Raw genomic sequence first — 23831 nt, 5'->3', positions numbered from 1 at the left:
GGTTAAGGTTAGCTTTGGGAACCACATTGGCGCTTGTTACAACTCCGGCATGCCGATAACGTGTGGGGTTTTGTCGGGTCGCTGTTGGCCTGTATCACCAATGATAAACTTTTACGCCGTGGCTGCGCAGGAAAGAATATTCTGCATGCTAACCTTAGGTAAGTAACTGTAAAGAGTAATAAGCTATCGTCATCCAAGCAGCCAAGCTAGAGCCATCTTTCATGTTTAGAGGGGATCTAGCCGCTAGCCACATGGAATAATTTATTATAGTCTGTCTAATCCGAAATAAGTCGTAGCAAGGATCTTGAGAGAGCAAACAGAAACCGAATAGGCAAGAACAAAAAGCAATTCGGCGATTGATACCGCGGCTTCTTGATGTTGTCCATTCTTTTTTTTTTTTTTCTCTTAGCTCGATATTGCGTATGAGGTAATGTAATGTAATACTTTGTTGCTTTATCCCATACCTATTCCGTACCCTCGTCTTCTCACCAACCTGCCAACCTACGTTATGAACCAACAAATCCAATAGTTTAGCAATGGATTCATAGCAACCAAGGATTTCACCAAGGATTTCTATCAAGAATTAGAAGTTTTCTTTTTACCTACTGTGGTATTTACTTTTCAGCAGCTCAGGAACCCCCATTGATTTCTGCTATATGATCGACACTTATAGCTATCAGGTCAAAATAATCCTCGACTTTCAAGTTCGGAGCTGAAGATAGTTCAAAATTGCATCGCCGTCTCCCGCTATAATATTCTGACAACTTACTACTACGCACAGCTATTAGCGTAGCAGCTATACCGCTATACCTTTGCGGCTCTTAACTGTACCCGGTCTCTACAGCCGTACAGCGGAACACGTCAGTGCTGTTACAACGCAATCTCTCTACATTATCTTCCTCGGACGAATCAGCATCTCGGGCAACCCTGCTACCGCAAACTCGATCGGCGACCTAATAAGAGCATAAAGAGCATATACCCAAAGCTTCGCTATCCTATTTGTGCATTTGTCATAAATATAGTTTGACGTTATGTCTCTATTCGTAACTACATAGTACCTAACTACTTGACAGGTACCTAATTCACCAGGTTTCTCCCGGCGAAATCCGTCTTGTATGGCGTTATACTACCTACATGTATGTATAAGTCAGTATACCTGCTTAAGGTAGGTAGTATACACATGGCACTACGGCAGAATCACGGTTAGGTTAGGTGTCTCTCAAGCTACACTGCCTAATTCTAACTTCGTATGGATGCTCACCTTTCATTTGCCCGTATGTCCGTCATATTACTTAAGTCCATCAGCCGCGTTGCAGCAGATTTGACGCATGTCAAGTTAATATAGGACGATATCAAAAAACTTTAACCGAGATTCTTGGAGCGTGAGACGCCGTAAGCCGCCTCGAAAGCCAATACATACATGCACGAGATACATACGATACATACGATGCAATGCACGTCGTCGTTGGAGTCGTGTTGGAGTATCTAATGCGAAACGGTAAGGGAAGAACGAATTATCCGAGTCTTTCAAGCCAGTGCCCAGGTGCCTTGAAGGATAGTAATGCAACCTTGAACAATGCTCGGGATACCCGAACATGGTGGCTGACGTGCAGGGGCCAGAAAAGCATTTCGTCTGAACTTTTGCTTCTCCGGCCCATGGTTTAGCCGTGGCCTATTACATTACCTCCTATTACCTTAGGTTTATCTTAGGTACCTATCACCACCTATCACCTTTGCGCCTATACTTTCCCGGTGAGGCTGTAGGTAGGCTGCAGTATGCTTTGTAAACCTACAAGGCCGCACGAAAAGGCCACACTTTAAATTCTGCAATACGTGGGAGATCTTATTACATACCTACCTGGTACCTAACGTAGTAGTTAGACGGATATCTGGACCGAGTTTCGCTTTCACACCACGCATGCACATGCACATACACATACGTTATCCCACATACAATATCTACAACGTAACATAAGGTTATGTAGAGCAACTGCAAAATCATCGTGGCTATGTGGATTATGACTTCACGTTGAAATCTTATCGCATCCGAATATCTACCGGAGATGCATCCATCAACGACTAAGCTCCGCGGATATTCAGATTTATTTTCGGTCTGTGATTTCTCGGGCTGCCGTTGCTTGTAGGTCTTAGTGGCGGGGATCCCCGCGAGTCAAATTTCAAGATCGGCGTGCTCCTCGGTTTCGGCCAAAAGAGGCAAACGGAGGTAACCAACGGAGCCAACGGAGTAAATGAAGAAAAAAGAAAACAACTACACACAGACATTTTACGTATAACCACCGAACATCGAAGCTCACAATCTAGCTATTAACTATCCTAAGTGGGACTATCACCGCAGATCATCAAGGTACAATAGACAATTATCCAGGTACAAGGTTGTCAGAAACTTGGTCTCATCTTTCAAACAGACGCCACATGCATCGTCCCTAGACACTTCCAGGTCCTTGGGCCGGTTTGGGATGAGAGAATGTGTGGAGGAACCAATCGAGGTGATGCCGAGCAGCACAGCCGCAACCTCGCACCGCGTTGTCTGCAAGGACCAAAAAAAAATATTTTTTATTTTTTTTATTTTATTTTTCGGGACAGCATGGACCAGGAAAATACCAGCCCTATCTAGATAGCTACCTTAGCTGCCAATGCTAGGTAGGTTACGGATTAGGTAGGTTTATCATTGCTGCCATCCTAACCATGCCGCCATGCCGCCATGCCGCCATACCTAAACCGTACTCCGGATCTGTCTGCGAGTCAGCGGTCCGATACTGTATTGTATTGTACAATACCTAGTAGTAATGACTTAAGCAGGTACAGCATTGTCGGTTAAACAGGACCCTTCCAGCCACTTCATCCATGCATACTTAAGTACCTATGCATTGTAGGTATGTACAATACCTACACGCGTACAACGCATGCAGCTAGTGTGTATATACCGCCGGGAGTGCTGCATGTAACCCTCTTTAGAGGCTATGCTATGCGGTATCGATTAATTCTGCGTCGGCATGACAGCACTTTTTTCACTTTTTCACTCTAGCTCACATTAACTCAAGCGCGATCTAGCTTGACATTGACGCTAGAAGAGTCTTATGCTATACCCTTTCTATCATTTACCTTCCGCGTAAGGCCAAACTGTAGCCCTACCTTAAGTTCAGGGCGGCTCAGCTGCCAAAACGAGGCGATTGAGGCTATACAGCTGTTGTAGCTATCTTTAGCTCTAAGTTGCATATTTTTTTTCTTTTGGAGCCTCATCTTCCCTTTAGGATTTTGTTTACATCTCAGCTAAAGAAGATTCTATCTACCTATTGGTAGTTATAGAAATGTTTTAGTTGTTATTACTATGTTCAAACAACGTTATATTCCCTCGACGACTACCTTAGGTACATCTTACACGAAATACCTAAGCCTAATAAGTCTTCCTAATGCGATCAACCCAAGTCCAAGCAGCGCTTAGACTGTGGAGCATAGAAACACGGGCCCTCCCGCAGTTCCAAAAGACGTTAGATCGAACGAACGTCAACTTCATCTGAGACCATTATATACTATGCCAAGGTCTGCATGTCTTACGTTAGAACATGGAGAGGTCATGGAGAGGCTTCGATTTATCCCGAAGTGGTCCGTGGCATTTGATCTTGCTACTAGCCGCTACGTCATATATGTGATCAGAATCGGTTGCTGGTGAGGCAGCCAAAGCGAAAATTAGAGACGATCGCGGAATTATTGCGAGCTGGATTCGTAAGGTCTCGTACAGACACGAGATAATATACATGATGCCACACATGGAAGACATGCAGGCTGGGAATATCATATCAAGGATTATAACAGACACTTCTCTCGAAAAGAGGTAGCATCGCCACTCTCAACGCGACGTACGGCTAGCGGGAAAAACTCCGCATCAGGGGCACACCATTCAATAAAACCTGGGGGAGAGATTAGCGCCGATGTTGCTGTATGGGTATTTATAGCCGGGCGTTTCATCAAGCCCTCTCGCATTTCGATCAATGATATCGTAGAGATGGCTCGAGTACTCGCCTAGCGCGTCTAAGTCGTACGTTGCCACGACTATTCTACCGAATAGCTGGCCGAGCTCTTCGATACAGCTAGGCTAAGATAAGCCTGCTTGATGTCCTTTGCTACCAGGCCTATAGGAACGAGACCCCGAGGCCATTCTCATAACCCAACTCCAACTTCTGCCGCTTATTCTCCGGCTATCTTACCTCCCCTACCTTACTTCTATCACTCTGGAGGGGGCTAGGCCAGCTGGATCGTAGCAAAGTATGGTTAGGTAGGTAAGTCGTTAGAATGGGGGCTGTGATACTTCCCGGGGCATCTACTCTGCGGAGCTGGACGCACATACGCATGTATTCGTACATGTATGATACACCGTAGGCGACTCAATGCTTCCTGGAGTAAACTATCAGTAGGTGATCACCAAGATGGAACACACTACTTGATCCTTCGTATGAAAGGTGGCTACCTATCAACTAACTAGCGCTACAAGCGGACTTCTCTTGTACCTATAGAGAACTAGGTTGTCGGCAGCCCCTTACTGTCAACGTAGAGCTCGCTTAACAGCTGCAGCATACCAGTTCACCGAGCCAGCCCCCCCTGAGAAAGTGCTGTATTGTCACCCTATTGGCGAGAAAACACCCCCTACCGGCTAACTAGACCGACGAATTATTAACTCAGTCTTTCAATGCCCCTGACTTGTTTACACTTATCTATTTCTCCAAGTTTCCGGCCTCTTCGACCTCTTCAGTCCCTTGGACGCAATAGGTTTGTTGACTACCCCCGAAGATATCCCAGCCTACCCGAGCCCCTATTCTGCACATATACACATATGCCTTAGGTTAGGTACCTAGGTAGTTATATGAGTAGAATAGTATTTACATAGGTACCTAGCCCTCATAATTCAAAGCACATAAACTAACCGTGCAAAAGCGACCTACGTATCTAGGTTAGGCTAGCTAGGTATGTAGAGAGGTATTTACTAATATCTCCAATAAGAATACATATAGGTAATATACCGGTACAGACAGACATGCATGCATCTATACCTAGGTACATATATTAAGTACATACATACATACATACATACAATACCTACTCCCATCTAGACCCCTTTACCGCCACTCTCCAGCATCCCAATTCCACAAGATGGATTACCTTAGGTTATGTTAGGTGAGTAGGCTGGTGGTCAGAGGTATATACCGAATCATGTATGTATGTCATGTCAGAAGAGCATCATCCCATTATGTGCGTAATGCCTACCTGAATCAGGTAAGCTGTAGGTAAAGCATTCTAATAAATAAATGCGTATTTCTTATACTTTCACATGCATGCATACATACAGGTTCCTAGATAAGCACTTACTTACCAACCTATCTTACCTTGGGTAGGTAGGTAGGTACCTAACCTATTCCTTAATTCGCCAGTGTAAAATTCAGCAGCCGAACTGCGCGGCTGATGTTGTTCTTGTTGTTATTCAATGAGTGAATGAAATTCTTACATGCTCATACTACTACTACTTCTGCTGCTGCTGCTGCTGCTGCGGTTGTTGTTGTTGTTGTTGTCGCTTGTATGTACTTATTAAAACGAGAAGAACAAAAAGAAAAAAATCCGTTGGTAAGGGTGACCTCTGACTTTTTATACGTTACGTCAGATCTGTCAAGCGTCAAGCAGGTAGGTGTATATAATATATAATATAATAATATATAATACCTCTTACTACTTATGGTATTTATCCCCATCGGCGGCGGTGTAGAATTGTAGAAACCAATAGTATCAATCTATCTATCTATTCCGTTCTGTCTTGTTATGCTTCTTTACATTATAGTATGACATGAACGAAAAAAAAAAGAACCGTGTAAGGTAAAGAAAGGCAAAGGCTACCTAAGGTAGGTTTTGCGAATGGGTGTATAGGTAGGTACCTAAGGTAGGACATCTCCCCGGGAACGAATCAAGCGAATCCGGCGAAAGCGGGGGTTCAAAGAATGCAAAGAAAGAAAAACGTAGCTACCTTAGGTACCTAGGTAGGTAGGTAGTCTTCGTATTACTCATCATATGCTTCATTCACGTCTATCAGATGGGAAGATGACGATGCTAGTTAGGCCCTTCTTCCTAGCTACCGCATAATCTAGATCCAAATACCTAGGAGGAGGGAGTAGGTCGCTGTCTATCTATCTTTCTTTCTGTCTGTCTGTCTGTCCTTGCAACCTCAAGTTCGCGATAGCCGATCCGGGATGACACTCGAGTAGGTACCTAGTTGACCCGTAACCTACATCCTAGATCAGAACAGTCTCAGCTCTCGACTAGAGCAGACCCTCAAGCATTCTTCATAACAACATCCTCATCCGCCTTCGCGCCGCCGCTGCCGCTCTCGTCTTCCGTGCGCATAACCCATGCCATCATGCCCCAGAGCAGGCGCATGGCCTCGAGCCTCTCCTCGACTATGAACAAGTCGTACCACTTGCTGCGCCACACCTCCAGCTTCCCCCAGCTCTTCACCTTCTCCCCTGTCTCGGTCTTGACGTACGCATCCGGCGCGCCGGCGAATACCTCTAGCAGGCGGTTGGGCACGCGCACGCGAATCACGGACAGGTGGTGGAACAGGCTGCTGAGCACGAACACGTCGTCGAAGTCGGCGCCCTTGATCTTGCCCACGGCCGTGTACTTGGTCTTCCTGTCCCAGTTCGACGACGGCAGCCGCACCATGCGGTAGCTGTCGTAGATGCTCAAGTTCTTGCGCGGCTTCTTGCTCACGGGCTGTCCGCGCACGGGGATGAGTACGGTCTTACCCCCTACTTTAATCTCCTTGGTGGCGCTGGTTGTCTCCGGCACTGGCACTGGCTTCACGCTATCTGACTCCTCAGGGTTGGACCCGGCGGAATCCTTGTCGCCTACGATGGAGTCGCCGTCGATCTCCCGCCCTATGGGACCACCTTCGCCTCCACCCCAGCGCTTCTGCGTGGCCCACCATTTACCCTCGCCAAACCGTTTTTCGGGCTGGCCTTCGCGGGCACGGTGCTGCGCAGTAATCAGTGCCGCGACAAGTTCACGCCCAAAGTCCAAGTACGCCTCCGCCGAAGTGGGGAAATTGATAGTGTTGCGCGCCGATACCGCTGCTATGGGGCCTTCGACGATACCCGCGCGCGCAGCTTCGCGGGTCATCGGCGACTTGCATAGAAACACGCATCCAGATGGGAAGTAGGATGCGACCTGAGGGTGATACCGTACCTTGGATTTCGTAACTTCTTTGAATGCGGGTGAAAGCAGCTGTAAGCGAGGCTCGACTCTCGGTGGGACGACGTTGCAGCCGAAGTCGTAAGCTACGAGCTTAACGAAAGACGAGATTAAATTATGACGGAATTCAGCCGGCATGATCGCACCGGTATTAGTGCGATAAGTAACCCGTTCAGGAGCCTTAGGTTTGGCTTCCGGATTCTCAGACGAAGTACCATCGGCGGGCTGTGACTCGTCTTCATTTTCGGTAGAAAGTGGTGGTAAGGAAGTGTCATCCCAGTACTGCGCCATCAACTCCATTTGCCTATAGAATTCATAGCAATTCCCTAGTCGTGGGGCTTGAGTGCCAGGTTCGGGTTTGATACGACGAATGGTCCTAAAGGCTGATTGATTTGGTATGGATAGTTCAGCACGGCGATCTATGAAGACACGAGCCTCAGGAGAAATCCTTCCATTGGAAAGGGTGCGTCGGAAAGTTGGATCCCTACGCCGGGCCTCATCTATGTCGACGCCGACCCATTCGGAGGCTACGGGTAAGAAGGACGGATCCGGGACAACGTCCTCGGGCGGGGCATCGGCATGCATCTGAAGGCCGAGGGCGGCGAAGTGAGACCCGCTAAGCTCATTGGGACGCTGTAGCTTTTGCAGGAAGTGAACAAGGGAAGGGTGAGAATTTGCGTCAGATAATTGAGAGCTGATTTGTGGTAATTTGATAGGAATAGCTGGTGGAACGTCCTTGGGCGGCGGTCCGATCTGGTGTGCGTTTGGCACTAATAAAATAGATGAGATTGATGATCAGAGATAGACGAGATTATTATTTTTTTTGGAAAGGAATTATTGTAAATTGCCTATTAAAAAAGAATATTCATATGATGCCCTTTTCAGGTTACAAAATTTGAAATATATTGTTGGTTCGAGTTCGTTGCATATACACGGTGTGTACATGATGTATATCTCAGCTGTGTTTCCACAGCGTACTTCACGATAGTAAATAAAGAAAAATAGATACCAAGTCTACTTACCAAAGCTGACTATTGAGCCCAACATTCTTCTAAAGGTTGTCGCAGGTCAAAAGGTAAGGCGTGCACACAGCCAAGTACCTAACCTATAGTAATAATAAGCACCTCGTACACGGTTTCTACCTGTGAGAGGTCCAGTTCCTAGGAAAGTGTGCAGATAGGGGGAAAGGGTCCTAGAGGTCGCCTTGCAAAATGACGTTTATGGGTGACACAGTTCCCCTTTAAAGCAGGCGGTAGCTTGTAGTAGTAGAGCCTGGCCAGTTTAATCAATCGACGGGGGCGCTTCTTAGATGTTCCAGCGCCAGATGCTAGGTATAGTATGTAGGTAACGTCCACGGGTCTCAGGTGTTAAAGGGTTCTTCGGCCTTAAGATGCTTCAGATGTCATTAGGTCTCGAAAAACTAAAAGCTAATATAGGTAACTTAAGTTCCGCTAAAATATTCACAAGTAGCTTCCCAAATAGGAATTGAGAAGGGTGGTCTGGTGTTGTGGTGTTGTGGTGCTGTGCTCGTGACGTTTACTAGAGCCTAGATAGAGCCTGGAAGGTATCATGGGATGGAAAGGGAAAGGGACTGGACCTTGTTGTAAATCGGGTTGAAGAATTAAAGCGCGGAGTTTGACAGTTGTTAGTTTTTAGGTTGGTTTTTTTTTTTTTCTTTGCTCTCAGTTTGGGCGGGACTGTTCCTTCCACTTTTTAAGCTTCGACATTGCCCTTTTTTCTCTTATTAGTCAAATTTGGTCTGTGCATTTTTTATACCTTGCCAGCTTGCACCTTGCATACATCAAGTACTACTACTATGGATGGTAGCACCTCCTCCAATGTTACATTTTTCGACCTTACGTCCAGTGCCAACCGAGCACTTATGTGCCTTCCCTGCTTCCCAACCCGCAGCGAGATGATGAATGGTTGGCGCGGTAGGAGCAATAAGAGCAATAGGGTTAGGCACTTTCTTTTAGTAGGATCAATAAAGCTACGGTTTAAGTATGTGCTACCTGTTCTACTAAGTACTTACACATATCTACCTAAGGTGTATCAAGTGAGATGATTTGGGGGTATTGTACATAGGTACTTGCTATAGTATGTTGGACCTTTTTTTTTGCTGGTTGCTGGTTGCTGTAAAAATGGTTCGTTTTAATTTTCCCCCCTCTTATCATCATCACATCACCCATGAATACCCGCATAAACAATTCGACAAAAGCCAAAAGCTACCGTTTGCTAATTAGAAGTATGCAAACATTTGCCAAGGATGCTTTTACGGGTCAATACATCGGCATCGGCATCGACGTCAACATCAACATCAAGCATATCGGCAAGCATAGATCCGTCAAGTTTGATGTCCATCCCGTAGCTCAGGAAATCTGAGTGGATTACAGGATTACACAGCGCAATGACTACAAGTTTGTCGGGACTCGACTATATTATCATATTATCCTTCTTACCTTTGAAACTCAGAATTGTTCGATGACTTCTTCTTCTTCTCCTCTTTAACCTGCTTCTATAATGGATAAAAAGAGGAGACCGTTTGCTATTTTACCCACTCATGGCTAATGTGTTAAAACACCATAACTCCTTACATTGAACAACTTCGATCCCGTGCCAAGCCACTCGATTTCACCGTCCCTAGACGGTCGCTATGTCGGATTTCTCCTAACCTACCTCCTAACCTATAGGTAACGAGTGGTAAAATAATAGTATCGATGAGACAGGCATTCAAACCCCCCACCGGCACCAATATCTAGGTGCCTTAGGTACAGTACAATACCTAACAGCCCCAACACCAAGCCCCAAGCCCCAAGCCCCCCCTATACTTGGTTACATTAGTTTGAGTCTTACTAACATTTTTACAGATAGATACCTTGTATAATATAATATACGATATAATATGTATTAAACATTAGGTATGCAAAAATATGGTGTGGCGTACCGAATGCGGCTGAAGGGTCAACCACCCCCCCAACCCTCGCTGCTTCAGATTTGTTACAAGCCAGGGGTTCAAGCGTTTTACCCCACATCCATAAGAGTGAATTCTGAGGCTATCAGCTCTCCTTAAGGAGACTCATTGGATGCTTTCCACGGCGCTTTGGGGGGTTACCCCTGTCTGACTCGTCCAACCGATCTCCACCGTTTTCGTTTCCTCAACGGCGACATCAGCCAATCTCGTCTATCCATATCCTTACCACCAAACACACCATACCAGGGACGAGACCTTTTGCAACAGAATCTGATGGACATGCAAACCTGAACCCTTAGCATCGTAGTAGTGCACGTCCTCGAGGTGGTTATCTCGGAATGGGTGGAAATCCAGGGGAGGGGGACCGTAGTCTATATTCTCAGTGACCTAGGCGTTTGACGATCCTTAGTTCCATTCATCCCGTTGTTCTCTTTCGCTTTCTTCCGAAAGGTGTAGCACTTTTCTTCCCGAACTTCACTCTCAGATATATCATTAATATATCAATATTACGTAGGGTGTTTAGTTCCAAGCCACTCTGTCTTTTTTTTCCAGAGGAAAATGAGAGTTTTGCTGTTCCTTACAACCCATTTTTGATGATCTGATCATCGTAGCCCGGCCGCGCCGGCCGTTTTTTCTTTTTCTCTTTCTTGTAACCTCATTTTATCTTGATTTCATTTGCCCAGAGCGGCGGTAATTATTTCCTGTTCGACTTTTGCGACTGGTATCGCTTTATCTATTCTCACAATTCACGATCATGGCTTCTATTACGACTCGTAAGGGTAGGAGGTGTACGGCAGTGCCGAAATTAGTACAAATCGAACAAGCAACACCTGTAGCCTCTAGTTCTACATCAACATCGACATCAGAATCTTCTTTATTGAGTTCAACTTCTTCGACATCACTATCTTCTTCGACTTCGACATCAACCTCGACTTCGACTTCAATCTCGGCTTCAACACCTTCGTCTATATCTAGTTCGATAGCGACCGAAACCCAACAATCCCTACCTGAAAACCCGGCAGAACGAGAAACCACCCCTACCAGTACCCTCCCTACGGAAATACTCCCAGGACCAGCAGATACTGCTGTTTCTGCATCATCTCCAACGCCAGCCGTAACTGACACTGATGGAGTTTCTTCATCTGCTCTTCTTATTGACACCTCTCCTACCCCATCTCCTACCCCGTCCCCTGCTCAGCCAGATACACAAATATCGAGTTCCGCAGATCAGGATAATGGCTCTGCATTATCAACCCCCTCCCTTTTCAACCAACCGGTAGATTCTTCCTCATTCGTCAGTGCTGTCGAAAGTACGGCATTACCAACAATAGCGACGACGGAAGCCTCTAGCTCGGCAGTGGAGACTGGAGCAAGAGGGACAGAATTGCCAAGTACTCAAAATACTCAAAAGCAAGCGACTGGCAATGCTATCACTACGGGGCAGACGGTAGCCATAGCGGCTGGGGTTGTTGGTGGAGTCATAGCCATCTCTTTAATAGCATTTATAATCTGGTTCTGGAGGAAGAGAAAAGCGCAGGGACGGAGGAGCACCATGTTGACGTCTATGTCCCCTATTGCGGAATATCGCGGCAATGAGAAGGAGCCTTATCTCATTAGTCGGAGGTCTTTGGGTCCGACGCCGCTCCCTCAAAAGCTCTGGGCGACTGTTGGAGCTAAGTATAGAAGACTGCGCGGGCGTGTTGGCTATATCGTGACGCGCAGCGGCAGTCCAAGCCCTAGCGTCAATCTTGACCGCGGCAACTCCCAATTTGGCCTGCCGGAGCCAATTCATAGCCGAAACACTTCGAATACGGGACCTACAACGAATAATGGACGCCCCGTGGATTGGTGGAGCCGGTTGGCGGAAGATGAGAATTCCAACTGGCAAATACGTGGTGAGCCCGAAAACAATGGGCCTGCGTTTGGCTTCCGGCCCGAGCGAGAAATGGGAAGTGTGCAAGGGGACGCAAACGGCAATCGGCGGCGCTCAGTATCCGTGGGTGGCGAGCAGCACTTCCTCGGCGGTATAGGATTAGACCTGGACTCGGCAGACCCCTTTTCCGATATGAATGTTATAGGCAACAATGCAGCCAAGACCACGTCTCCGGTAGTCTCTGCAGTAAACAACCCATTTTCGGACTCTAACGCTATTAGGGCTCCGTCGGGTGTTGTAAATGGAGGAATCGCAACCTATGTGCAAAACGCCCGTCACTCCCGTGGCCATAGCGTCAATGTTAGCATTAGCCGCCAGACGAGCAATGCTAGCTACCGGACGAGCGTGGGTACTGTCGGCACGCGACGTAACAGGTTCCGCTCCGACCCCTTCGATTTGGATCGCCCGGATCTTCTACGCAGCGCCAACTCCAGTATGGACGCCACTGCCGGGTGGGCCAGCAGAGCCAGCCGCAGTAGCAATTATACGGAGAGCGTGCCCAGTATCCCACAGCAGGCCCATATGAGGAGCGAAAGCTTCACGTCGAAATACTCGAGCGGCGTAAGTAGCATGGGTTGGGGCGATCCCGGGCCGGACGTCGGACCGGCAGTTGAGCGGTACACGCCGAGTCCAGACAGCCGACTGGGGCGACGGGATTCTGACGCTAAGAGCAGCAAGAGCCAAGGTAGCGTGGGCAAAGCCATATAGGACACCCACGCTTGAAACTTAAAGACACAGCAAACATAGTGTTTAGATTGGCGTGGGAAGAGCATCAGACGACGAGGCGTGACGCGAGCATTGCTGCTGGTTGACTAAAGCATATCGAAAAGAGGGGGTGGGAGTATAGCTCGGAGTTTTGACGGTGCATTGGTTTTTTTTTTCCCTTTGTTTGGGTCCATTCCATGATACCCAACAAAACCACACTCGCTTATGATATACCATACCACCCAGGGGAGGGACGAGGAAATGGCGTGTTCCCTAATTAACCCCAATATGTATAGAGAAAGAGAGAGAGACAGAGAGAAAATATGTTCCCTTTTTGTTGTTTTTCGTTCGACATGGGGGGATTGGTTTTCTTTCCCCGTCCCGTATACCCAAGCGAGGGGAATAAAAGAGATGAGAGTGTATATTAGGTGCCGAAAAGCCTTGAGTGTGCTTGCCAAAATAGCTGCATAGATGGAGCGCGCGTGTTGTATCCTATCGTACCGATCGAGAGAGAATAGCGTAGCTGAAATAAAAGCCTTGAAGTTTGATCATGTTGGCGTGAGGACGGTGCTATATTTCGAGGATCATGTGCTGTATGTCTGCTGTTGTGGTAAACGATACCTATGGTAAGTTATCTTGACATGCCTATAACAAGATATGCCTTTAGAAAACAGGCCTCACAGCTTTATAAGCGGGAGTGAGAATGGCTTATTATGAGAGATAACAGGTAGGTACCTAAGTAGGGACTTTAGACACCTAATTAAGTAGCTACCTACTTGTAATATTCATTTAGTTAGTTTCAATAGGCAATGGTTCAATTTCTCATTATAAGGACAAGAGGAAAAAGAGCTTGCTACCAAACCAAATAGACACGACATCAAAGCTCGAAAGGGTACTTAACCTAAGGGAATACATCTACTATTGCTAGGTACACATAAATATATGCAATACGTACGTACCTACCTCCTACCAGGTACTAATAGTAACTTAATCCATCCCAGATCTAAGATCCTGAACCTTTACTTCTTTAATGAACTCCTAACCAAGTACTGTTATAAACCAAAGTATAGGTATACCTAATATGGATTCATTACGGCGTATAGATGTTTATCTACCCGATACACAGGAGGTATCCAGAACATCGTCTTCGGTAACAACACATGTCAAGCTTCCGCCTGGTTAACTTTTCTTTGCACCTGGAACGGTCCGGATGTTGTATGTATGTACGCAAAAGTCTCTTAAGGCACATTGCCACATTGCCTTCCAAGTAAAGTCCCAATGCTTTTAAGAAATAAATAACAGGTACCTTATCTAACTTACATACTCGAAACCCCTTGAAGCTTAAGCTTAAAGCACACCCAAACCCTACCCCACCATACCCCACCACACCACCTCAGCTTAGTCAGTGCTAAACCGTAGATGTACACAAAGTACCTCCCCCAAGTACCTCTTCCCATCCCATCCCATCCCAACCCATCCCTAACCCCTTACCCTCCCATTGGCCACCTCACCTCACCTCACTTTACTTTACGTAACTCCCTCCCTCCCCTCCTTTACGCGAACCAGACGCCAAAAAACGCCAAAAAACGCAAAATTCACCGTCCGCCGCGCGAACCTGCGGACGCGTCTGGCGTTAGGTAGGTCGATCGCCGTATAATAGGTAAAAAAAAAAACAAAAAAAAAAAAAACAAAAAAACCGAAGCATCACATCGCATCGCATCGTATCGTCATCTCACATGCAACCCTCCATACCTACCCTACCCAACTTCCTGACTCGCATCAATTCGCCAACGACGAAGTGCACTTTTCTTCCATGACCAATTGATCGGTTACTATTTCGTTTTGTTTACAACACAACCTCGGTTCACTGGATCAGATTTAGGTTCGCAGAAACAAAAAAAGACTCGCATTGTTTGTTTGTCTGTCTGTCTGTCTGCAAGTAAGAGCTAACGCTTACACTGCGCTACACTACGTTGGCCTTTTTGCCTGCTACGTTAGGTTAGGTAGTTTTCGTTCGTCCTGTCCATTCAGTCCGTTCCATCCATCCATCCATACCCATCCGTACCATCCGTACCATGCTATCAAACGATCGTCGAAGAAAAACAACAACAAAGACTACGCATACGCATACGCAATAGCTTTCTTGGACCCTCGGGAGAAAAAGAAAAGAAAAACAAATATCAAATTACTCATACGTTGGGGTGAGTGTGTGTGAAGCGCAATATCGTTGCGAAGCATTACCGAAAAAAACAATTGAGGGGGTGTGCCCTGACCAATAGACTCCGAGTATTCCACATTGCTGACCTCGGAATTAAAAGACCAGCAGAATATCAAAAAGAAGACGCAGTCCATGTCTTGTGTGTTGTACAAGCATACCAGTCCTGGCTGTTTGTGTCTGTTCGTCCATCCATCCATCCATACCCTCTTGGGGAAAACATACTAATAATAAGTGATCATGGCGAGAGCCGGGTATTGTCGTAATGTGCGTATGCACATCTAGGTGAGAAAATTTTGTGTAAATGTAGAAATGAAAAAGAAAGTTTTGCGTCGTCCGTAAAGTCGTCGATCTCGACGTAAATTGCTAGTGATTGGGCGTATGTAGCTGAGCTACAGCTTATAGCCCGAGTGCTGGGTCATCAAACGTTAATCGTCTTCTTGCTCCGCTCAGTGGCGTCTTCGCCGTAGGCGTTCTAAGCGACATCGGCGTCTTCCACGGCTTCTGGGCAGGGCTAGGCGTAATATTGACAAAATCTGACATGTCAAACGGCTGGCCTGGTGTTGTGGGGAAGAGTGTACCACCGCCAGGGGTGGTCATCATTGACGATGGCAATGCGAGGTCTTTCTTCTGAGGCGGCGTAGACGGTGGCTCCATTCGGGTCTTAGTCGAATGTACCGCCGGCGAGGGAGATGCTGCCAGATAAAGCAATAAATCCGCACCTTCTTCCGGCTTCTCCCCGTTGATCATACCCCTATCCTTATTTCGGCGGTTTATAGATCTACTCCGCATGGGCGGTGTTCGAGGAGGCGACGTCCGATTGTGATCATGGCCATGGCTAACCATAAATGAGTGTGCGGGTAATAGGTCGTCATCATCGTCGGAATGCGCTGCAAAATTTTGCACAGCAAAATCCACTGAGGGGCGGCGGGAACCTTGGAAAAATGACACGTCGGGCCCCGTAGAAGTCGTAAAGTGCTGTTGTCTTCGTGGCTTGAGAGGAGAAGACTGGATTAGTTGTCGGTGTGCTCTCCACGCCCTATGTGGGGACTCCATGGATTTGTATGCGGTGGGCGAGGTACGGTATCGCTTGGTTGGACTCGACATAGTTATATCAAATGAGGCCATGTTGTATGTGCGTTTCCGATGACCTGTACTGCCATTGCTGGACCCAATTGCGTCTGAAAATAGAGGAGCTTTGAGCGGGGAACTCATGAGCGTATTCCTACTGCTGGGATAAGGTAGTTCTGATGTGCTAGACGACGAGTCAGATAGTACATCTCCTTCAGCAAGACGTCTGCGTCGGATCTCTTCTTCGATCTTGGGCTCGATCGTATCAAGCGTCAAGTCTTCCCATCCATGCTTCGTCTTAAACTGTGCTAGAGCCAATCGACCTTGTAATCTTCGGGCGATCTATCAATGTGAAAAAAAAAGTCTGTTAGATATTGATTTTTCTTCGCTGATCCGATAGGTGAACCAAGCTTGTGTACATACCTTGCTAACTTCCACTCGTTTGAGGACTTTATCAACTACAGCCTCAGGCTGTTTTTTCAATGGCGACGACATGTTGCTTTGCTTGGATCGGAAGGAAACTTTTTTTTCTCTCTGGATTCTCCCCCCTGAGTCGAAAGTGACGTTTATCGAGTGATTGTCCAGAAAATATGGCGGGGGATATAAATGATTGGGTCGACTTGTAGGCCAGGCGCTTGCCGGTGTAAGGGAAAGGGGGGTTGATGGTTACTTTGGAAGGATGGAGGATGTTGATAGGTATGGTATGAGGTATGTATGGCTTGGGGTGAATGTGAACGAATGGAATTAGGTAGACATTAAGTATACCGATCCGTCTGAGTGTCAAAATTTTATGAGGTGGGCTCTTGAAATCGATATGTACAGTTTAAAAAGGTTGAACAAGAGCTGCAAAAGGATAGTTTTTGTATAGTTTGTATAGTTCGTATACTGTTGTAATGAACGACGACAGTGAGGCAGCACTAAGGTAAAAGAAGTATGTAGGGAAAAAGTCAATTAGTTCACATTGGCGTTGGCGGAGGTACGATCTTGGATTACCCGCAATGGAAAATAGGCATTTGCGCTAGTTAAGGCTAGGAAAGGGCTGTTAGTTCGGTCTACATAAAGTACATAGCGACGGTACTTGTTGCTCAAAAACACTGCTTGACTAAGCCAATTCAGCCAATTAGGTACACTATGTTGGAAGTCGGTGCATTCCTTCCCCTTGGAAACCTGCTGATGCAATATTGGAAATTAGGAAGTCTTAAAAAGTCCGAGCTTAGCTTCCCTTGATTTCCAGGTGAACAATGCCCGCTGACTTAACTAAAGAGGTCCCCCCCCAATGGGCTTGCCTTGGATGAGCTCACCGATGGGTCGCTAGCTTTCAGCGCAAGTCCGGATCTCATAGGGCCAGATGCAGCTCCCCTAAGCCTAACTACGTCTTCAGGGGGCTGTTGTTGTGTTATGTATTGTACAATACAACCAACCAATCTAGCGGTTAGATGTTACATACCTGACTGTTATCATACAATTCAAGCCAATGCAATCCTGTATAAGCGACTAGGATATGACTTGCTAATAGCCAATTATTTCTGCGACAGCCCGGTAGGTTGCAGGTGGCCTGCGAACAAGTTCTATGACATGTCTATTCTGCTTGTACCTAGTAATATGTTTTCAAAGGTTGGCGTTTATGCTGTGAACCCATTGAAGAGCTTACTGGCGTTTTGTCTGCCCTTCACATATCCCATTAGGCGAAGGAGAGGGCAAATAGAGCAATATCGTTTAGATATTACATTTCTTGATAATATCCCTATTCCCATGGTAAGGACGGTTTATGGCCAGCGAGACATGCGTGGACTCGAATTCAGTAGGATGTCTTAGGCAATAAGTATGTCATGTAAGATACCTATAATAGAGACCCCTTTTCTGCCGAGTTATGTACCTAAGGTAGTGGGTTAGTTAATTCCACAGTCTCCTATTCTTATCGAGAGCCAGACATAAAAAAAAAGATCCGTGCTCGAGTTTAAGAAAAGGGAAGAAGTCTAGAAAGAGAAAATTCGAGAAGATAACAACGGAGCTTTTTATCGTAGGGTCATCGGATATAGGGGAGTAGGAGTAGGAGTAGGAGATGGCGAGGTTTTCGTGGCATGCGACAGCTCTTCCGAAAATGGCAGCCAATTTAAACCCCTGTCCGACGAAAGTGAGGCTAAAATGTTACGAAAACGTGCCAAACCCGCATTTTGCTGCAAGCACTTAAAAGAGCGTTGTCTCACATCAACTTAGATGAATCATGGTATTTTGACTAACGCTTGGGTAAGCCTTTCAGCGGTGCTAAGGTGAGAAAGAGGTATGTAACTCAACATTGTAAAATGATTGCAATTAGGGGTTGGTAAGTAAATCAGGTGGAATGCTGCAAGCATTAACAGGTAGTTATATAAAAATGGAAAGCTTGTAAAAATACCAAGGGGGGTAGGGTATATACTTGAGGAAATTGAAAAACTTCGTATCTAGTGCAAACTGGCTATGGTTTAAAGCGGCAAAGTAGAGAATACGAGAATCTGTCAGACGAAGTGCATTTATCTCCAACTTGACCCAATTGGTTACATCGCAAGGCCGCTATGGAAACATCCCACGAATATGCAGTGATGCTGATCATGGCGATGATGGAGAACAATAGAGTGACCTAGTGTATATTTCGGGGAGTAGTCCAAAAGATCGGATACCAAAAGTTGAAGAGCATATCCGAGTTTCTGCTTCTCACACATATACCCACACTATGTCTTGTGAGTACGTGGAAAAGGCACTCTCTAGGGCTTCAAACTTAAGAGATTAGTACAAGGCTCTAGAGACATAGGCCTTATAAGGAGGTAGCTTTATAAATTACGTTGTACCGGGCCGAGCCGTAGACGCAGCTATAGGATACCTAGGTATCGGATCATTAGGAGTATTGACTTTGGTTTGTAACTTTACTTAAGTATTTCAAGCCATCCGGCGGGGAAATGCGAAAGATACCTCCTTTTTTCGAGTTTTCATCTTGATAACTTCCACATCACCTTGCGACATCCGCTACAGTTTAATTTATGTACGCTGGTTTCAAATAAGATTTCTCCGCTATAATGTTGGAACCATTGTAAACGAACCTGATAAAATCCAGCAATTAAAATGCCAGGTACTGTTTGATACCTGACGGTTTCTTGCATGCTCAACAAGCTAAGAAAATCCATCACCGGTTGGCTGCATCGTCGGGCAGTATCAAAACTAGGTGGTATAAGGTACCGTAGCATTATAAGGTATCATCCTAGGTTGGATACGCACGAGACAGTCTTTCCGTTGAGCGCTGTATGTAGTTCGCATTTCGATCTGAAGATCTGTGATACCAGGTGAACAGATATCAAATGATCCGATAACCAATCAACCAAAACTTATTAGGTTTATATGAGTGTAACTAAGTCTTAGAATACCCTGTAAGTCCTGTCCAGGTGGTTATCCTTCGTACGTATTATCGTTTTATGTAAACCGTACCTTAGGTTAGGTTCATAGTTGTCATTGAATAAGACAACCCGACAAAATGATTAATAGCTTCCCTGTCACCAAAATAAGAACCAGCATAATCGTGTTATATTTAGGTACATTGCAGATATCGACACCCTTGTAAAGTGCACTGTAACCTTGGCTCGGCTCTTTCAGGCCAAGACCTCGTTCACCAGCATGCGCATTACTTACTGTGCCACTTACCTATCTACAGGTATTACAGACCGAAGGCTTCCGGAAACCTCCAATTTTTTTGAGCTCGAGATATGGATCGTGGCTTTTCATGTATATCAATATTCGGAGGAGTAATTACGCGTGTCAGCTTACGCCAATCTCGACGTCTTTTCCCCCCCCTCCTTTGTTCTGGAGAGAAGTAAGACGCGGAGGTTGAGTATCGGGTAAAGTACACGAGCGTATCTAACACAAATAGAAAATGGGGCATTATAGCTAACCGGTACATGGAAGTTACAGGGTGGTTCAGTGGCCCTTTCGTTAGCAACTTCTCGTATCCAAGTTTTTCAATTCAACTTTTCAACTTCCAAATAGGCCAAAGCGGCCTTCCAGGGAAGGCTTGGTCCGGCGCAATGCAATTCGATGCAATTTCAAGGAGCGGAAGAACCCACTTTAACTTAACTTAGGTACCTAACCTAGTACCTGGCCTAACCAAGCTGGCCAAGTACCTTAATCAAGTACCTCCCAACTTATCAATCCCCGACGTCATCATCATTTGTCAATTCGTCAACATCCCGCTCCTTGTGCCGTTTTCCCTCCAGCGGACGCACACATGTCAATCCACATCTACAAAAGCTATGATCATTAATGATCGCTAATGATCGCCTATCCAATCTAGCTGATTACATTTAACACAACTTCTGTGCTCTACGCCAGGATACCGTTAGCTACTAATCGGCCCTACAACCAGAAACAACTTATTGTCTTTTTTTTTTTTTTTTTTTTTTTTTTTTTCTGTCCAGAGTTGGCAGAAAGATAGGTTTTTTTTTCTACCCTCGCTTTTGTTTTTGTTTTTTATACTCGTCGACGTTGAAAGAAATACCTAGTTTTTATAGCCAGGCTAATACAACTTCTTTTATCATCCAGAAGTCCAAGCTCCCTCCCCCCCAAATGTTACCCATAATAGCCTATCCTTGATGACCTATTTACATTCCACTTATCATTTTTATCTCGCTTAGCCACGCATTACTCGTTTCATTACCTCCAAGTGAATCTTTGACCTTACCTTCTTTTTCTTCCTCTTTTCTTCTTCTTTTCTTCCCTAATTCAACCAATTTGACTAGTTCGTCCGTTCGCTTTAGGGAAGCTCACTAGCTGCCGTTAGTTAGACTGACTTGTGGGCTGTCTGCTTCCCCTTCTTAAAATAACTCCGGTGAGGCTACTTTGACCCCTGGTAGCTTTGGCTTGGCTTAACTGTATCGACCGACCAGACAAATAGAGAGCTCTGTTACCAAAAATTTGTTGGACCTGCGCCTAACAGCTTCTCTCCTGAGTCCTCACAGCTTCAACACGGAGAGGAGACCAGCTTCTGCTGTGGTTAAGCTGTTATGGCTCCCTCCTTTCTAAGCTTCAAGGAACTTCGAAGACGATCGCGAGCTAGTTTCCGTACCGACCATTCCACTGACGGCTCAAGTTACGATGAACAGCAGAGTCAAGACACAACGCCCACTAACGGGTCAATCACGCCTCCTTCTATAACTGCCCAATCCGATCCGGGAGTCCCTACGCAATCCAAAGACCTACTGCAACCCCCTCCGATTCCAGCTAATAGGCCCCCTCCTCAGCCTAATTCCAACCGGTATAGTAGTGTATCGGGGATGGCTGGATTGGGATCTCCTGCTCTCAATGGCAAAACCTCGTTACCTCAATCGCAATACGCCCCTCGACTAACTAACATTGGGGAGAATACTTGGGTACGGTGGAACTTTCTCCTTTTTTTTTTTTCTTTTTTGTTAACATTAAAGTTCCATTGGCCATCTTAAACCCCATTAATTGATAGAATTGAACAGACTTTCAATCTAAATACCTCCTTTTGTCGTATGTATATAGGCGTATATGCTGATTAAAAAGTAGGTCTCGCAAAAGATCCTTCTTGTCAATGGTACGATTGGAGAAGCAGGTCAAAAAGCCCCGGAAGGAACTGCTACGGTTTGTAGGCTAGACGATGGATTCCCACCTACGTATTGGCCGGTTTGTGAATCGCAGTTCAAAGCGTTGGTATATCTCATGCCCGGTGCAAATAGATTGCGTTTCGACTTCTCGAGCCCCAAGCTCGCAAACAGCGGCACCTCAAATCCGATTCATTCGTCCTATATCACCGTACATATGGTCCCTCCCATGAACTCACCACCGCTACAACTTGCCATCTTACTCGCGAAGGATTCTCCCGGTACATTTGACGCCGTCCCTGCCCGGATTGAGAAGGAAGGGAATAATATCGAAACGGCCATTCGCAAATTCCGAATGGCTGCTTACCTCTGGCAAGCATTCACCGCCGAACAGATGTCGAGGAACAAGCTCGGCCGACGGGTGTTTAGGTTTGAGGAGGAATGGACGACAGGTACCTGCAATTATCGGGATAGAGAAATGGGCGCGATGCGATCAGAAGCGCGTATTCACGTTATCCGATCAGACAAGACTTTGGCTGAGATTAGGGACCTTAACTTAGCGCAACAAAATCCGGATGCGACAAAAAAGGGTGACCTTTACGGCATTGCTGCTGACGCTCTCAAGAATTACTTCAAACCTCTTCCAGGACAGACTCAATACGTTTCGGTGCTACTTCTAGATGCTCATTGGGATACGAACGCGAAGATTGTAACGGGGCATGCTGCTTTAGGAGGCAATTCCGGCGACTTACACATGGCGATTTTTGGATCCCATTGCCTGCAAAGCTACCCCACGAGTATCGAAGAGGTTGTGCCGGCCTTTACTGACTGCACACCTACTGACACCAACTTTGTTGCGAACGACTGTAACGAGGCCGGAAGTTCCTGGGAAGCTGCGAATATCGGCATCGGCGCTCACCTTCACGAAACCGGACACCTCTTCGGATGTCCGCATCAGGAGCATGGCGTTATGCTCAGGGATTATGTCAAGTTAAACCGCTCGTTTGTATCTCGAGAGGGCTACTCTACTCGGACTAAGTCGAAGGGGGGACCCGTGTCTCAGGCAGACGAATGCACTTGGCACCGCCTAGATTGCCTCCGATTCCGCGCTCACCCTTGCTTTAGACTGCCCAATGACCCGATCCTAAATTCCGACTCAAGTGTCCAGGCCTGGCCGGTCGAGAACGGTCATGTTCAGATCACAGCAGCTACGGGAGTCTCATTTATAGAGATCTATCCGGAGGGCGACGATTTGTGCCATACATGGATCGAGTATCCGTTGGAGAACGGTTCAGTGCAGCGTAACCTAACCCTTACAGAACAAGAGCTCCGCGACAAGCTACCCGAGAATAAGCGGCGTTCGAAGATAAAGGTCTGCATCAAATCTCATGGCGGTGGAAACCTCGATATAAACGACTTTCATAGCTTGTGCTCGAAAGCATCATCGATTAAGCTATCTTTTGGAAAATCGGCTTATCGCAGTGACAAGCTTGGCTTTTCGCAGATGGAAGGTAGCCAACCGCAAGAGTTCATCTTTACAAGTGCGACACAAAAGAACCGAGTGCTCTCTCGTGTTGTGGTCTATCACGGCTTTGCTTTGGATGGGATTGAATTTTTCTACGACGACGACTCTAGCCAGTTATTTGGAAAGCGTGGAGGCAAGCCTGGAGGCGATACGTTTGAGATGGGTAAGTTAAAGGATAGTCTCCCATCTCTTGTCCGCAGTTCTAACATCTTGTAGACATCCGTCGTGGCGAGTATATTACTGGCTTCTTTGTGCGATCAGGAGTGTGGATAGATGGTATCCAGATCCTTACGAGCCTTGGGAGGAAATCTCCCATTTACGGCAACGCGCACGGTGGCTCTCCGTATGTTTTATACCCGTTCTATCATCTAGTTAAATTTGCTAACAGCAATCAGTCATACTCTTCTTCCACCGCGAGGCTACACTCTTTGTGGCGTCTCTGGGTCATGCGCGGCCTGGGTTGACGGTTTCTCGGTTATTATCGCTCGGTAACCATAATACTTAATACAGGATCACCTTGTCGAATATTAAGAAGCGTCGGCACAGAAGAAGCCGTGTTCGCTAGAGATAGAATA

At 46.3% G+C, this 23831-nt stretch overlaps 4 protein-coding genes across 4 annotated transcripts; 2 read left to right on the top strand and 2 right to left on the bottom strand.

The window, feature by feature from the left end:
* Positions 1-5971: 5971 nt before the first annotated feature.
* F4812DRAFT_446520 (uncharacterized protein) lies at positions 5972-8940 on the bottom strand. The gene is made up of 2 exons (XM_047935650.1): positions 8274-8940; positions 5972-8021 (listed from the first exon to the last, which is right to left on the bottom strand). Exons 1-2 carry the CDS (start codon positions 8296-8298, stop codon positions 6334-6336), a joined length of 1713 nt encoding a protein of 570 aa, XP_047785869.1. The 5' UTR covers positions 8299-8940; the 3' UTR covers positions 5972-6333.
* Positions 8941-10274: 1334 nt separating this feature from the next.
* F4812DRAFT_243578 (uncharacterized protein) lies at positions 10275-12974 on the top strand. The gene has a single exon (XM_047930654.1). It carries the CDS (start codon positions 10977-10979, stop codon positions 12861-12863), a length of 1887 nt encoding a protein of 628 aa, XP_047785868.1. The 5' UTR covers positions 10275-10976; the 3' UTR covers positions 12864-12974.
* A 2400-nt stretch (positions 12975-15374) lies between these two features.
* Positions 15375-17162, bottom strand: F4812DRAFT_243469 (uncharacterized protein). Its single transcript, XM_047930653.1, has 2 exons — positions 16570-17162; positions 15375-16488 (listed from the first exon to the last, which is right to left on the bottom strand). Exons 1-2 carry the CDS (start codon positions 16639-16641, stop codon positions 15475-15477), a joined length of 1086 nt encoding a protein of 361 aa, XP_047785867.1. The 5' UTR covers positions 16642-17162; the 3' UTR covers positions 15375-15474.
* A 4008-nt stretch (positions 17163-21170) lies between these two features.
* On the top strand, positions 21171-23748 carry F4812DRAFT_453501 (putative peptidase family-domain-containing protein; the record flags this gene model as incomplete). The annotated part of the gene is made up of 4 exons (XM_047936494.1): positions 21171-21536; positions 21697-23419; positions 23473-23599; positions 23652-23748. 4 exons carry the CDS (start codon positions 21171-21173, stop codon positions 23746-23748), a joined length of 2313 nt encoding a protein of 770 aa, XP_047785866.1.
* Positions 23749-23831: the final 83 nt, after the last annotated feature.

This window comes from Daldinia caldariorum (genome assembly GCF_022478825.1).
Source record: "Daldinia caldariorum strain CBS 122874 unplaced genomic scaffold F4812scaffold_26, whole genome shotgun sequence".
Lineage (NCBI taxonomy): Eukaryota > Fungi > Ascomycota > Sordariomycetes > Xylariales > Hypoxylaceae > Daldinia > Daldinia caldariorum.
This window is presented reverse-complemented; position numbering and strand designations above follow the sequence as displayed.

What these genes read in the sequence shown, in the direction of transcription:
- F4812DRAFT_446520 (XM_047935650.1), bottom strand. Translation starts at nt 8,298, where the DNA reads ATGTTGGGCTCAATAGTCAGCTTTG. An exon ending in GGGCTCAATAGTCAGCTTTG is followed by an intron (nt 8,022 to 8,273) that starts GTAAGTAGACTT and finishes CTATTTTATTAG; the next exon opens with TGCCAAACGCACACCAGATC.
- F4812DRAFT_243469 (XM_047930653.1), bottom strand. Translation starts at nt 16,641, where the DNA reads ATGTCGTCGCCATTGAAAAAACAGCCTGAGGCTGTAGTTGATAAAGTC. An exon ending in AACGAGTGGAAGTTAGCAAG is followed by an intron (nt 16,489 to 16,569) that starts GTATGTACACAA and finishes TCACATTGATAG; the next exon opens with ATCGCCCGAAGATTACAAGG.
- F4812DRAFT_243578 (XM_047930654.1), top strand. Translation starts at nt 10,977, where the DNA reads ATGGCTTCTATTACGACTCGTAAGGGTAGGAGGTGTACGGCAGTGCCG.